Source organism: Diabrotica virgifera, chromosome 1 (assembly GCF_917563875.1).
Source record: "Diabrotica virgifera virgifera chromosome 1, PGI_DIABVI_V3a".
Lineage (NCBI taxonomy): Eukaryota > Metazoa > Arthropoda > Insecta > Coleoptera > Chrysomelidae > Diabrotica > Diabrotica virgifera.
Window position 1 is genome coordinate 315101469 of NC_065443.1, and position 16455 is coordinate 315117923.

The window sequence follows — 16455 nt, forward strand, 5'->3', positions numbered from 1 at the left end:
CGTGTCACATCAGAGCTCTGATTGAATTCCATAATCCATTTGGTTCATTTGTAAGGCACTCACTAATACGCTAAATAAATCATCGTCGATAATACTGAGCAGATTGAATTATCTGAGCGGTATAAAACGATAGCAAAAAAAGCCGGTAAAATGCGGCCTTTTTACGAATAGCGGGAGCGTCGATAGATTAGAGATGATTCTCGTTAGGAAGCTTTTGACGATCTGCCCCGGCGAGGGGTTCAAATGCGAGTCTCAACAATAACCTGGAGTTTCCAGAAAGGTTACATAAATACTACTTGAATTTTAAGTAATCAGTAGTACAGGGGCGTAACTAATTATTTTAGTGAGCCGTGTATAATATATTTATTGTACACTCTCAAACAACAAAAGAATATTCGAAGACGTAACAACAATAAACAACGTAACAACGGGTAGTGACCATCGTATAGTTAGAGCAAAAATAAATATTAACATGAAAGAAGAGAGGAAAAGAATATTTAAAAAAACAACGCGAATAGATGCCTTTAAAGTAAAAACAAATGAAGAGCAATTCCGAGAGGTCTTAGCGGATAAGTTCAAATATGATCCTTCACATAATCAAGATGAAATTGACGAAATTAACAAAAACATCAATAAGAACCTTCTCGAAGCCGGACTACAGGTCGCAAAGAAAACAAGTACTAAAGAAGACAAAATAAGCAACGAAACTAAACAACTGATGACGGAAAGACGACAACTACTAACGCAAAACAAACGCCATACTCAAGAATACATAGAACTTAATAAAACAATTAGAAAAGAACTAAAACGCGACTTACAAAAATGGAACGAGAACTTAATAGAGCGAGTCATTGAAAACAACAGAGGCTTAAAATGTCTAAGACCCGCATTGGGTGTTCAAAAAATCATTAAAATTAAAGACGCCAATAGTAAGGAAGAGAAGGACAAATATAAAATAACAAAAATAGTCGAAGACTTCTACAAAAGCTTGTACAGCTCGCAAAGCCAGCCTAATGAATCAACAAAGGAGAACGTCAAAAGAAAAATAAAAAACGTGGGATCAGAAGTACTACCAAATATAAAGGGATTCGAAATAGAAAGAGCTTTAAAAGAACTAAAAAATAATAAAGCTTCAGGACAGGACGGTATAATTGCCGAGCTCTTGAAAACAAGCAAGACAGTAACAATCCCTATACTAACAGAGCTATTTAATAAATGTCTCCATAATAGCAAGATCCCTAAAGACTGGAACGAAAGTCTAGTAATACTTTTACACAAAAAAGGGGACAAATGTGACCTACAGAATTACAGACCGATATCGTTGCTCAGTCAAGTATACAAACTATTCATGAGAATTATTAACAACCGGTTGACCTACAAAATGGACAATTACCAACCAGTGGAACAGGCTGGCTTCCGCAAAGGATATAGTACATCAGACCATCTGCTGACAATGAGAACATTGATAGAGAAGGCAAATGAATACCAACTACCCGTATTTCTTGCCTTCGTAGACTATGAAAAGGCGTTTGATAGTATCGAGATGTGGGCCATAGAACAAGCTATTAATAATTGTAGAATAGATTCGAGATATAGACAACTAATACATAATATATATGAAAATGCAACTATGATAGTACAACTAGACGAAAATACAAATCCCATCCCTATTAAGAGAGGCGTGAGACAAGGAGACGTAATATCGCCAAAGCTTTTCAACCTAGCACTAGAAGACGTCTTCAAAACGACAAATTGGTCAACCTATGGCATTAACGTTAATGGCAAGAAGCTAAATCACCTCAGATTCGCTGACGACATTGTGATTATAGCGAGCTCATTCGAGGAACTGCAAATTATGATAGAGGAACTCGCAGGCAGCTCCCAATACGTCGGTCTAAAAATGAACATGAAGAAAACAAAAATAATGACAAACACAGATGACCCCAGACGCATAACTATAAATGGCAGTGAGATAGAAAAAGTCCAGGAATATATCTACCTAGGCCAAATCCTGAAACTTGACAAAGAAAACCAAAGTGCGGAAATTAATAGGAGAGCAAGACTAGCATGGGCAGGATTTGGAAAACTTGGTTGGATACTTAAGAACCGCAAAATACATCAATATTTGAGGACCAAAGTGTTCAACCAGTGCATCCTTCCTATCATGACATATGGGTGTCAAACCTGGACCCTAACCAAGGCAAATATGAATAAACTAGCTACAACAGAAAGAGCTATGGAAAGAGCAATGTTAGGTATACGACTGTCAGATAAAAAGAGGAGCGACTGGGTAAGATCAAAAACAAAAGTCGAGGACATAACAACAAAAGTTGCCAAACTTAAATGGAGCTTTGCAGGCCACACTGTTAGACAAAAAGACCAACGTTGGAATGCCACGATACAACATTGGAGACCTTACCAAAGTAAACGACCGAGAGGAAGACCACAGATGAGATGGGTTGATGATATTAAAAGAGTAGCCGGAACGAATTGGAAATATGTTGCTCAGGATAGAGACCGATGGAAGGAGTTGGGAGAGGCCTATGTCCAAACGTGGACGATAGAAGGCTAAGAAGAAGAAGAAGAGTACTGGATTATGGAAGTGGATGTTTTCGATGGCTTGTATAATATTGATTGGTACGTTTCTTCTATACAATAGGTGTAAGACGTCTTCGACTTGAATGCGATCGAAAGCCTTTGTCAGGTCTATGAAACATAGGTATGCTAGTTTATTTTAGTCGATAGCATTTTCTGCGATTTTCCTTAGTACAAATACGGCGTCTACGCAGGATTTTCCGGGTCTGAATCCTTGTTGTTCACCTGATAAAGTTATTAGTTTATTGATTTTGTTGGTTAGGACTTTTGTGGTAAAGTAAGCTTAAGTGAGGTGTTCAGTAGATTTATACCTCTATCTCACAATAAAACACTGAAAAACGTTTGTTTTCTATACTTCCACAAAATTTATTACAACTATGTTATTACTACAGCTGTTTCGGCAAAGTGCCTTTCTCAAGTGATATATTTTACAATGTGTTTGCCTTTTTAAGCCTTTAACTGAAGAGGTTGAGGAGTGGGGAGCTGTTTGACGCGAGTTGGTCATTCAGAATTATATCTGTATTTTTCAATTTATTAATTTCCATAGATTCTAAAAAAAGAGAGTTTAAGGCCTTTATTTTGAATATGTAGAATTTGAAACTCTTTATTGAAAGAATGATTATGATCTAGAAGGTGAAGTGCGTATGTAGAAGTGTCTGTTTTTCTATTGTTGAATGCCCTTTTGTGTTCTGCTATCCGTTTGTCAAAAGTTCTGCCAGTTTGACCGATGTAAGTTTTCGGACAGTCACCACAAGTTAGTTTGTACACACCACTCTGTAGTTGCTTTCTCTTTCGGCTTTTATTGTTTTTAATATGTTTGCTTAAGTTGTTGTTAGTTCTGAAAGCTGGTGTTATTCCTTTCTTTTTTATGTATCTGGCTATTTTTGTTGTTATTTTGCCAGTATATGTGAGAGAGCAGAAGGTACTGGGTTCTTTCTGTGGTGGTGGATACACTAATTTCAAGGCTTTCTTATGGAGTTTTTGGTTTAAAATGTTGTTAACTGTTTGTTCGTTATAGCCATTGTTTACTGCTATTTGTCTAATGATATTTAGTTCTGTCTCGAAGTTATTTTTTGTCATAGGAATTTCTGTCAGTCTATGTATCATGCTATGGTAGGCTGCTAATTTGTGTTGTGTAGGATGGGATGATGAATTTTGTATAGTTGTGTCAGTATGGGTAGGTTTATGATATACGGAGAACTCATGTTTGTTGTGTAGTTTGGTAATCGTTACATCTAGAAAGTTTATGGAATTATTCTGTTCTGTTTCTATTGTGAACTCAATATTACTATGAAGTGAATTAATGTATGATAGAAATTGGTCAAGTTGTCTGTTAGTTCCTGTAAAGCAGACTAGTATGTCATCCACGTATCTCCACCAATATAAGAACTGTTTAAATACGGGGTGTTTAGAAATTGTTGTTTCAAGTTGGTTCATAAATATATCTGATAGTAATGGGCTTAGAGGATTACCCATAATAAGTCCTGCACTGTTGTTTGTGTAAATTTGATTATTGAATTCAAAATAGTCTTGATTTATGCAAATTTCAAGAAGGTGTAAAATTTCAGATGCAATGATCGGATTTGTACTATTATGGTCTAAAAGGTTTTTAACTAAAACAAAAGTTTCTGTAGGAGGATCACTAGGAAAAAGATTTTTTACGTCAAATGAAATTACTCTGGAGTTGTTGGGCAATTGAAAATGTTGTATTTTATTAACTAGTTCTAGTGTATTTTTTACGGTGAATTTAGGTGAAAATTTAGTGTATTCTGTAATAATATCTGACAGTTTTTTTGAAAGTTTATATGACGGAGCTCTATAAAAAGAAACTACAGGTCTTATTGGGTGGTCAAGTTTGTGTAGTTTAATAAAAGAGTATAATTTAGGGGATTGTGGGTTCATAATATTAAGGTATTTCTGTTCTGTTGGATTTAGTATTGATTTTGAATTTTCAATGGCTAGTTTAATCTGTTTTCGGTATTTTTCTGTGGGGTCTTTGTTTAGTGTTATACTATTTTGGTTATTTAAAAATTCTATTGTTTTGTTATTATAGTCACTTTTATCGATAGCAACATTTTTCAGTGTTTTATTGTGAGATAAAATGAACTTCCATCAAGTAACGGTCGAATCCATCAATTATTTATACCTCTATAATTGTTGGGGCCTTCTTTGTCTGTTTTCTTGAACATTGGTGTCATTATGCTGTTTCCCCATGCGTCTGGTATCTTGCAGTGATCTATGATCTTTTGAGGTATTCTTCTGCTTAGTGTTTTAGGTTCACTTGGAAACACAGATTATTTAATAGATACACGATTGTTAGTGGGAAATCATATTTTATTATTAAAGTAAAATATTAATTTTGGTTAATATGAAGAGTTAAAAATGACAAAGTAGATACTTACCTTCAACCTTTATAGATCTGCCAAATATATGAGATGCATTTTTTTTGGTAAAAACACACTTTACCAATATTTCTCCTTCTTCCGTATCATTAGTAAAGATACCGTAAAACTTGTCATACCAGTACATGACGTTTTTTTCTTCCAAAAGCACATTTAGTGGAACCTTAAAAAAACAAAACGTAGGTAAATATATTATTCAAAAATGCGTGCCACGTTTTTTTTTTTCATAAATATAGTGATAAAATGTTGTAAGTGTATATGTTACTGGCCAAACCCGAGTTCAGGAGAAACTAGTTTGGCCTAGGCCAAGTATAGGTAGTATAAACATTACAGCTTAGTATAATAGTTATTTATGATACAGTGTGTAAATCGTTCAGCTGGACATAGGGAATAAACATTGAGAGAATTGTGGCAACTGCGCTAACCTGTGTTAGTTGAAGCTTCTGTTCGAGTACGAATTTTTGGTGCGATAGAGCTGTTAGAATGAATAGAATGAGTTGGCTTTGAAGCAAGGCTGTACATAAATAAATCAAAAACAAAGTTTATTTTACCTAATTTTTAAAATATTTTTTATTTAAAAACTAATTTCAAAACTAAACAGTTTTTCCATTCCCTTAGGCCAAAACTATTTAGTTACTACATTGTCATATTTTGACGTTTATTTGTATCTGAGGGTTATTTACATTTGAGGTTAATTTCCCTTAATGCTAATAACCATATTGTTATCGAGAGAGCTCAGTTGCCACAATGATCTCAATATAATACAATGTATGTATTTATGTATCTAAATATATACAATGTATGTTCCATATTATATGTCCAGCTGAATGATTTACGTACTGTATAATAGGAGGAGAGCTAGAGCCGAAAAATCATCGTCATAAGTAATATGGAGTTTGTCATGTGAAATGTGTCCTTTGAATATTGACAATTATGACCCCTTTCAGGCTGACACCTCAGTGGATACAGGAAGTAGCAATAAGGGATGAAAGGGGAAAGTTAGTGCAGTCATTAAAGGTTTTCACCTCCTATTTTGTTAAACCTATATCGATTTGCATGAAAATTGGTGACTAGTTAGAGCATATTTCAAGAAACAAAACTGATTTGGTGCCACCTCGCACTTTTACCCTGGTGGTGGATACCACCCCTTCCTGGGGTTGAAAACTATTTTATTAAAAATAACCCCACAAATCGATAGACGGACAAATTCTAAGTAAAATTTGTTATATCATGATATTAAAATAAATCAAAACTTTTTGAGTTATTAAAGATCAAAGATTTGTTTATTTATAGGTCTGGATCCCGCGTATGAAAAAAAAGTTGATTAATAGCAAGCTGAAAATTTGTTAATAGCTTAAGGGTGTCTATTCGGACAAACTTTAATATATGAGAACACTGGAACAGGGGAAGTTTTAATTGTGGAACGGGTTAAAAATTTGGAACGGTCAGACCACGAAAACGGCACATGTATTTTGTCCGACAGAACAGACTTAAACTCTCCGAACAGAGATTAAACTCTCATGCAAAATTCAGACTGCTATTTATCACCAAATGGGCGTTTTAATGAGTGGAACATGTAGAATATGTCCAATGATAGGAATTATGACAGGTAATAAATAGCAGTCTGATTTTTGCATGACAGTTTAATCTCTGTTCGGAGAGTTTAAGTCTATTGTGTCGGACAAAATAAATGTGCCGTTTTCGTGGTCTGACCGTTCCAAACTTTTAACCTGTGCCACAATTAAAACTGCCCCTGTTCCAGTGTTCCCATATATCAAAGCTTATCCGACTAGACACCCTTAAGCTATTAACAAATTTTCAGCTTGCTAATAATCAACTTTTTTTTCATACGCGGGATCCAGACCTATTAAGAGCACATGCGTGAAGTTACGGATGATAAAAAGAGCATATTAAGTAATTGTATGTTAGTAAAATATTATTTATATATTATGTATTTCGATATTTAAATTAATTTTTTCTATCAATATAAACTGAATATGTTCAGAAACTGGAAGTGTCCAATAATGGGTATATTTGACATATTCGAATACACTTTTGCTAAATTTAAAATATCGAAAAAATATAAAAATAGTATTTTAGTAACATACAATTAATTAATATGTTCTTTGTATCATCCGCAACTTCACGCATGTGCTCTTAAACAGACAAATCTTTTATCTTTAATAACTCAAAAAGTATTGATTTACTTTAATAACATGATATAACAAATTTTACTTAAAATTTGTCCCTCTATCGATTTTTGGGGTTATTTTTAATAAAATAGTTTTCACCCCCGAGACGGGGTGGTATCCACACCCAGCGTAAAAGTGCAAGATGGCACCAAATAAGTTTTATTTCTTGGGGTATGCTCTAACTACTCACCAATTTTCATCAAATCGATGGAGGTTTAACAAAATAGGAGGTGAAAACCTTTAATGACTACACTAACTTTTCCCTTTCAACCCTTATTGCTACTTCCTGTATCCACTGAGATGTCAGCCTGAAAGGGGTCAAAATGATCAATATACAATAGACACATTTCACATGCCAAACTCCATATTACTTATGACGATGATTTTTCGGCTCTAGCTCTTAGACTATAAGTGTTAAAAGCGAACTAAAAGTTTGCAGAATGAGTGAAGCGAATTCTGCAATTCACAGGAGTGCCTTAAAAATGTACTTTTTAACACGTATATCATACAATATTTTTTTTACAAACGTCTTATATATCAACAATTATAATTTATTCATTCTCAATTACAGGACAATATCTACAAAAACTTTTACTTGAACTTGACTGACATTCCATTTTTATATTTTTACATCAAATCTTCCCATAGTATGCTTTTTCTCATGAGCATTTTTCAGTGCGTCACAGTTTTTCGATTTCTTTCTAACGCATTAAATTGTATATGACAGAAAAAAAGGCACGTCGGTGATTACTTTGGTAATTATTCTAGTTCGGTGATTATTCTAGTTGTCGATAGATGGCGATATAATAGAAAAAAATTTATTTACTAATTATATAATATATCTACAAATATATTCTGTACAATTTATAAGACTATACAAATCAAAGAAAATACAATTGTATAAATGCAATAAAAACAATTGATTTGTTTTTATGCCCAATTGCAAATAAAATTTGACAACTGTCAGATTTAACTAAAATGTCATGTTAGAATAAATGTTATAAATGTATATTATCACGGACTTACCTTTTTTTCTATCATTTGTGACGCACTGAAAAATCCTCATGAAAAGAACCATATCAATACGTAAATCATAACAACTATTGAATAACATCTTACTTTTATTGTTGTATATTCCAACAAATTTTAATAGTTTTTTTCAACAAACGCGTTAAAAATGCAATAATACAGTTTAAATTAAATTTTAAAAAACCTTTTAACCACCTTTTTCAAATTGCGCAAGTTGTAGTATTAATATTAATGTTAATAAATGATTGATGGATTCGACCGTTACTCGATAGTTAATAAATGAAATATAAATATTTTCACGTTTCACAATTTGACAATTCACTTTTAACTGCAGTGCCTTAAAAATTTTAAAGCACTAGTGCTTTAAAGTAATATTTTTAAAGCTCCTATTGAGTGCTAAAAATTGCATTTTGAACACGGTTGTAGAAAAACATTATAGTATTATACCTACAAAGCCAAATAAATAAATAGATAAATTGAATAAAATACTCTGTAAATGGAAAATAATCATTTTTATTAAAACGATAATGATTTGTCGTTAAAACTAATGGGCAATTGGTAATACGAACAATCATATTATAAAAAATAATCAGTGTTTTTTATAAAACCAATTAAGCAATAAAGCAAGTTATACCTCAATTGTAAAAATTATTTATTTTTACGGGTATTATCATTTGGTTACTAAATTACCAAGTAAGTCTTACTGTATTTACCTATTTTGTACAATTATTAATAAATATATATAAACATAAAACTCCTTTTTTGCTTTTAGTTTAGTGTGTAGGGTTTAGGATCTCGTTAAAAATTTAATTATTTAGTACTAGATCTGGATCCCGCGTATGAAAAAAAAGGTGATTAATAGCAAGCTGAAAATGTGTTAATAGCTAAGGGTGTCTAGTCGGATAAAGTTTGATATATGGGAACACTGGAACAGGGGCAGTTTTAATTGTGGAACAGGTTAAAAATTTGGAACGGCCAGACCACGAAAACGGCACATTTATTTTCTCCGACAGAATAGACTTAAACTCTCCGAAAAGAGATTAAACTCTCATGCAAAAATCAGACTGCTATTTATCACCTGTCATAATTCCTGTCATTTGACATATTCTACATGTTCTACTCATTAAAACGCCCATTTGGTGACAAATAGCAGTCTGATTTTTGCATGAGAGTTTAATCTCTGATCGGAGAGTATAAGTCTGTTCTGTCGGATAAAATACATGTCCCGTTTTCGTGGTCTTACCGTTCCAAATTTTGAACCTGTTCCACAATTAAAACTTCCCCTGTTCCAGCGTCCCCATATATCAAAGTTTGTCCGCCTAGACACCCTTAAGCTGTTAACAAATTTTCAGCTTGCTATTAATCAACTTTTTTTTCATACGCGGGATTTCGACCTATACCTACTCAAGGGAATTCTCAATTGATATAACATAATAAAACATCTCAAAAACATGTATTTTCCTTTAAGTCTTACAAGATGTTCTATCATATTATTACATGCATCTATAAAAAAAGTTAGTAGTTGAATATTTTGGGAACATAATTTAGACATTATAGACTGAGCCCTGGCAAAATGCCAGATGCGTGTTAAATGAATTGTGAGCAGCGCGTCAAGATGACTGGAGAGCAGAAAGTCTTCATTTTATTCTTGCGCTAAGTTCAGATAAAACAACAAGGATGCTGGGGATGATTCACTGACTAACCTATCGAGTTTAGATAGGGGGCTAACTCGCTTAAATTGTTTTAATTTTCTTACTTTAATATAATTAGAGCCACCATCGTAGCTTATATTCAGCTTCACGTCCACATCAGGCGCAGTTGGACGGCACGGTATGAGGGCGGTATCCCCCTTTTCTACGTAAGTCTGGGGAGCTTTATCTCCTATAAATTCTACATCAAAATTTTCACTATCTGAAAAAAAATCTTTTTACTAAATTTTGTAGGCACGGGACTATTAAACAGTCCTTTTCAGATAAAAAAACCACCTTAAATAAATTTGGAACCACTGATTTTTAGAAAAACTGCAAAAATACGTCAAATAATATTTTATCACTAATCATTCAAAATTTCAAAATTCATTTTGAATAATTTATTGTTAAAATTTTTGGTAGTGAAATGTTCATTCTAAATGTGTGTAACAAAATTAGTCTTCACCTTCTTCCTCTTTATAAGGAATTCGGCTTGTTCATTGGCGGATAGATACCTCTATGAAAGATTGTCACTCCATCTTTTGCGCGGCCATACTTCTTCTATCGATTGGAGATTTATCTCTTGTTATTTTGACCACACGCCTCTCCCTCATTCTAATTATGTGGGTATTCCATTTTTTTCCTATTAAGTATCCATTCGTTTCTACATTGGTAGTTGTGTTGTCTTCTAACGTCTTCATTTCTTTTTCGATCTCTTAGTGTTATTTCCTCTAATTCTTCTCAGTACGTACTGTCATCTCTGCCGATTCTAATAGTCTTTGTGTTGTGGCCGTATCTGGTCTTGTTTTTGATGCATATGTCATTATTGGTCTTACACTGGCTTTATAAATTCTTAACTTCATCTCAATGTTAATAATATGTCGGTTTCGCCACATAGTGTTATTGAGACATCCTGCCAGTCTATTTGTGTCTCCGTAATGTGACAATGTAATTCCAATGTATTTTATTTTCATTACTTATTCAATACTGACACCATCAAATTCTATTTTAAAGAAAAGTAGAAAACTAATGGGGAGGCATTTGTCCAGGAGTGGTTGGAAACAGGCTTAAGACGAAGAAGAGGAAATTACCATCTACTTCGCCCTATTATACAAGGAAAAGAAGAGGGAAAGAGATGGATTGGTCGAAAGAAACTTTTGTGGCTGCGTAATATTAGACAAGATGCCTAGACATTAATCAAGAAGTACATGCATGTTTTATCGATTTTAAAAAAGCGTTTGACAGAGTACGCCACGATAAGCTAAGAGACATTCTTGAAAGAAAAGACATAGATAATAAAGATCTGAGAATAATTCTCAATTTATATTGGAATCAGAAAGCTAACACCAAAATAGAAAATGAGACATCACAAGCAATATAAATACGCAGAGTACGACAGGGATACATTTTGTCACCACTGCTATTTAATGTATATAGTGAAAGCATCTGCCAGGAAGCCCTTTGCAAGCAAACGAAAGAATCGTAATCAATGGAGAGGTTGTAAATAATATTCGATATGCGGACGACACACTATACTTACAAACATAAATATTGCTTTCAACAATTAGGGCATAAACATCAATATCAAAAAAACCAAGTATATGGTCTTCAGTAAAAACATGAATTAACCAGCACATATTAGTATAAACGGCATTCAAATTGAAAAAGTATCAAGTTACAAATACTTGGGAACTTTAATAAACGAAACTGGAGACCAAAACAATGAAATAAAAAGACGTGTCGAAATTGCCAGGGCCACCTTCATCAAGATGAGAAAATTCTTCTGCAACAGAGCGGTGCCGCCCAAAATCCCGACATGCCAGAAATCCGACATGCAACAATTGTCGCATAAGTAAAAATTCCTACATTTTGAATATTTATTGTTTCCTTTTCAAAATACTTATAAATAACAGATGGCCATAAACAAAAAAAAAAGAAATAAATGTAATTACATATTAAAAACAAACTTATCAAAGCTGTCGGGATTCTGGCCTGTCGGGATTTTGGCTGTCGGGATTTTGGGGTAGACCCGCAACAGAGATATAAGCATCCCTCTACGATTAAGAATGCTAAGAGGCTACGTATTTAACATGCTATTATACGGTTGAGAGGCCTGGACTCTCAAACAAAACAACATAAAAAATATTAAAAGTCTCGAGATGTAATGCTACCGTCGAATGCTGAAGATAAGTTGGGTTGAAAGAGTCACAAACCTTGAAGTATTTATTACGAAGGATAGGAAAAGAGACCCAGAAATTTTGTTAACGATAAAACGAAGAAAACTCCAATATCTGGGTTACCTGATGAGAGGACGTAAATACGCATTACTTCAAAATATAATGCAAGGAAAAATAGAAGGAAAACGCAATCCAGGCCGTAGAAGAATGTCATGGTTGCGGAATTTGAGAGAGTGGTTTGGCTGCACCAACATCTGGCCAACGTCTAAGTACAGACACAGCACCCAAAGAAGCAGAAACTAAATCTAATGTATGTTTTAATCGCCATAACTCTCCATGTATACACCGACGAACATTTATTGGATGACTTTTACAAAATACTTCAAAATATGGTACGTACCATTTACAAATAGATATATTCTACTATTCTCTGGATTTTCTTCTGTTATATTTTTAGCACCCAGAAAGTGACAGTTGTAGAACCCTACAAACGGGTACGACATATTGGTTATTTGAAGGCGAAGACCATATTTATAGTTGTTCACTGGTTCTGGTATCATGGAGAACGTTGCCCATGTTCTCTTAACTGGGTCCTAAAATAAAACAATAAAAGATAAAAGAATTTGGTAATTTACTGCAATCCTATATTGGACCTTTTTAGTGTTAAGGGTTTGCCTACCTGTGCGTGACAAGCGTGTCAAAGAGTTAACAAGTAGTGTAGTAAAGAAAAGAGAGACGTTCTCACAAACAATTTATTTTACCACTGACGACCGGTTTCACTGTTTACAATTTGTACAGCATCATCAGGCCCGGTTAAAGTAAAATCAAATGTTTCCGGTATAAGGGAAAAATGTAGTAGTATTCAATATCATACTTTTAATGCACTTTGCTAGAGGGATGGTTGGTGAAGGGGAAGATTTCAATGTAATATATTAACTAAACATCGATAGGGTCTTGAAGGGTTTAGTAGGAAAATACGACATTAAACCGATAATCTAATTTGTTAGTTATATATAGTAGTGTTATTTTAATTATATATATGGTGATGTTATTTTAATTATTAATGTAGCTTTTATTTATATTCACAAACAGATCACATCTATTACATAAACGACCAATATTTTCTTAAAGTCGCACAACCAACACAACATCTAACCATCATATATAAATAATAGCTACATTAATAATTAAAATAACATCACCATATATATAATTAAAATAACATTACTATATATAACTAACAAATTAGATTATCGGTTTAATGTCGTGTTTTCCTACTAAACCCTTCAAGACCCTATCGATGTTTAGTTAATATATTACATTGAAATCTTCCCCTTTACCAACCGTCCCTCTAGCAAAGTGCATTAAAAAAAAAGTATGATATTGAATACTACTACATTTTTCCCTTCTACCGGAAACATTTGATTTTACTTTAACCGGAACTGATGATGCTGTACAAATTGTTAACAGCGAAACCGGTCGTCAGTGGTAAAATAAATTGTTTGTGAGAACGTCTCTCTTTTCTTTACTACACTAGTATGGACTAACACATGCAACCCATTCATTAGTTAAGAAGTAGTTTATATTGTAATTGGGCATTATTGTTATAATAAAAACGATTTTGTCAAAGCAGTCTTCATATTATTCATCCAAGTAGTTACTAGCGCACCACGTATCCGTAGTAGACCAGGGCGCATCTGTAAAAATATTAGTACATTTGGATGTTGAGACGTGACCCATATTGTTTTGCAGAAATTGCTTGAAAATAACTCATATAATAATAATTGAGTTATTTTCCCACTCAAAAAGGTCCGGAACATTGTTTAAATAATCAAAATGTCAAAAAATTAAGGAAAAGTTCGATATTTCTCTTGGTTTTTTGATTATAACTTTAAAAGTATTCATTTTCGAGAAAAGTTGCACTGACATAAAAGTTGCTTAATTAAATTAACTACAATATAGGATTAGCTAAAGAATTTTAAAAATTGTCACCCTTGTTATAAAATAGCAATAATTGCGAAAAAAATATAAAAAAAACAAGTACATATTCGCATTTTACGTTTTTCAACCATTTATGCTACATCTAGGACGTTCATATTTTACCCAGAAAAACTTTATGATATAATAAAACAATACTGCAAATTTCATTGCGATCGGTTGAATAAATTTTGCTAAATAAATTTTGCAATTCAGCTTTCGCAAAAAAAATTATTTTTTCAAAATGTTGCAGGATTGAAAATAAGGCAAGTTAATTTTTTTACACATAGAAGAATGCTATACCTTTCATTTGCAATTTGCAAAATTAAAATCGGTTAACTACCACGGAGTCAGGAAATTTTTAAATAAACATTAATTTTTGGTGCTACGCGCAGGACGTATACGTTTACGTTTGTTCTGATTGGGAATTCCAGTGGCCTTTGATAATGATTGATAAATTTTAATTTTTAGTACATTTCAATATAAATAAATAAATTTGTTTATTGCAAAATAAAAACACCTACTTTGTCTCTTGAAATTACACTTTCTTAGCAAAAACTTTCTTTCTTAACCCTTAACTACAGACATCCCAATATTATCACGTAACTACAGACTCCCGGTATTTTTTACCGGTCATTATAAAGTAGAGTCAAAATATAAAGTTAATAATAAAAAACAAAAACGTTTTGCATTATGTGTTTTTATGGAGTCTCTAGATATGGGAAAAATGGTAAAATGAGTGATTTTAATAATATAATACAAGATTTTTGAAGAATAATCTATTAAACCAGAATTTTGGTAACATTTTTGGTCTATTGAAACAAACGGCCATAAATGCTATGGACAAAAATTTAAACTTTTTTTTAACAAATAAACGCAACATAGAATCACAAAGGAAATATAAAATAGCATCCACGAAAATTTTTACATCCATGAAAAAAAATCTGCAAGGGGTAAAATTGTAATAAAATTAAATGGCAATTCCATTTTTGCAAAGTGGCCTCAAAATTTTTATCTTCAAATTTAACCTTCATTGAAGGTCCCGGAGGTCTTCCACAGTCCATTTCTTTACTTTTTCCCCAAAAACACAAAAAAATAATGTAAACATTTCAGATTTACAAATATAGTACTGATATAAAAATACTCCCTTAACACAGACATCCGGTAATTTTTACCGGTTAAGATTTTTGATGTGTACCAGAAAAGAAAATATTGACAATACACAATACACGCTTTGACTAGCATTGTTATACAAACTGCCCGAGAGGTACAGAGACACATGAACTTGTAAGTTGTGAGGTTACCACGAAATCCACATTTTGGGAATGCCCGCCGGTAAAAAATACCGGATGTCTGTAGTTAAGGGTTAATATATTTTAACTTAGAGAATAACAGTTTATTATTTTTAAACATATGCCACTGTTTAAACAATATTTCACAAACAATAATCAAATTAGTTTGACGTTTGTGGAATTAAAATATTAAAATACAACAAAATGTAGTGTAAGAAAATAATATATTAGATAAAGATTGGAAAAAAATTTGGTGGAAATCAGCTTGCCTAATGCCTAATCAGAGCAAACTAGCCGCTGTCCTGCGCGTAGCACCAATAATTAATGTTTATTTAAAAAAAATCCTGACTTCAGGGTAGTTAACCGATTTAATTTTGCAAATTGAAAATGAAAGGTGCAGTATTATTCTATAGGTAAAAAAAATTTCAACCTGCTATCTGCTTTATTTTCAGTCCTGCAACATTTTGAAAAAATGAATTTTTTTTGCGAAAGCTAGATTGCAAAATTTATTTTGCAAAATCTATTAAACCGATCTTAATTAAGTTTACAGAATCTTTTACTATATTATAGTATTTTTCTGGGTAAAATATGAACGTCCTAAATGTAGCATAAATGGTTGAAAAACGTAAAATACTTGTTTTTTATGTTTTGTTTGCAATTATTGCCATTTTGCAACAAGGGTGACAATTTTGAAAATTTTCGATGCATCATAGGTTGTAGGAAATTTAATTGCGCAACTTTTATGTTAGTACAAATTTCCTCGAAATTGAATACTTTTAAAGTTATAATCAAAAAACCAGGAAAAAATCGAATTTTTCCTCCATTTTTTGACATTTTCATTATTTAAACGATATTCCGGACCTTTTTGAGTGGAAGTATAACTCAGTTATTATTATATGAATTAATTTCAAGCAATTTCTGTAAAAAAATATGAGTCACCTCTCAACGTCCATCTCAAAACAGATGCGGCCTGGACTATAGGGGTTATGGGTCCAGATTACTTCTTCTACAGCTCATTGTAGAGCACAAAGCCATGATGGCAGCCGATCTACTCTGGATGCTGGTTGGAAATGAATGGGCGGATGGGCCATTGTGGCATTTTG

At 32.9% G+C, this 16455-nt stretch overlaps 1 protein-coding gene across 1 annotated transcript in view; it reads right to left on the minus strand.

The window, feature by feature from the left end:
- LOC114340515 (vascular endothelial growth factor receptor 1-like) overlaps positions 1 to 16455 on the minus strand; it is a 54368-nt gene that overhangs the window by 18698 nt on the left and 19215 nt on the right. Inside the window, exons 3-5 of the mRNA XM_050641464.1 lie at positions 12484 to 12676; positions 9975 to 10129; positions 4998 to 5160 (exon numbers count right to left, since the gene is read on the minus strand). Coding sequence (XP_050497421.1) covers positions 4998 to 5160; positions 9975 to 10129; positions 12484 to 12676 — 511 coding nt within the window. The remainder of the gene's footprint in view (positions 1 to 4997; positions 5161 to 9974; positions 10130 to 12483; positions 12677 to 16455) is intronic.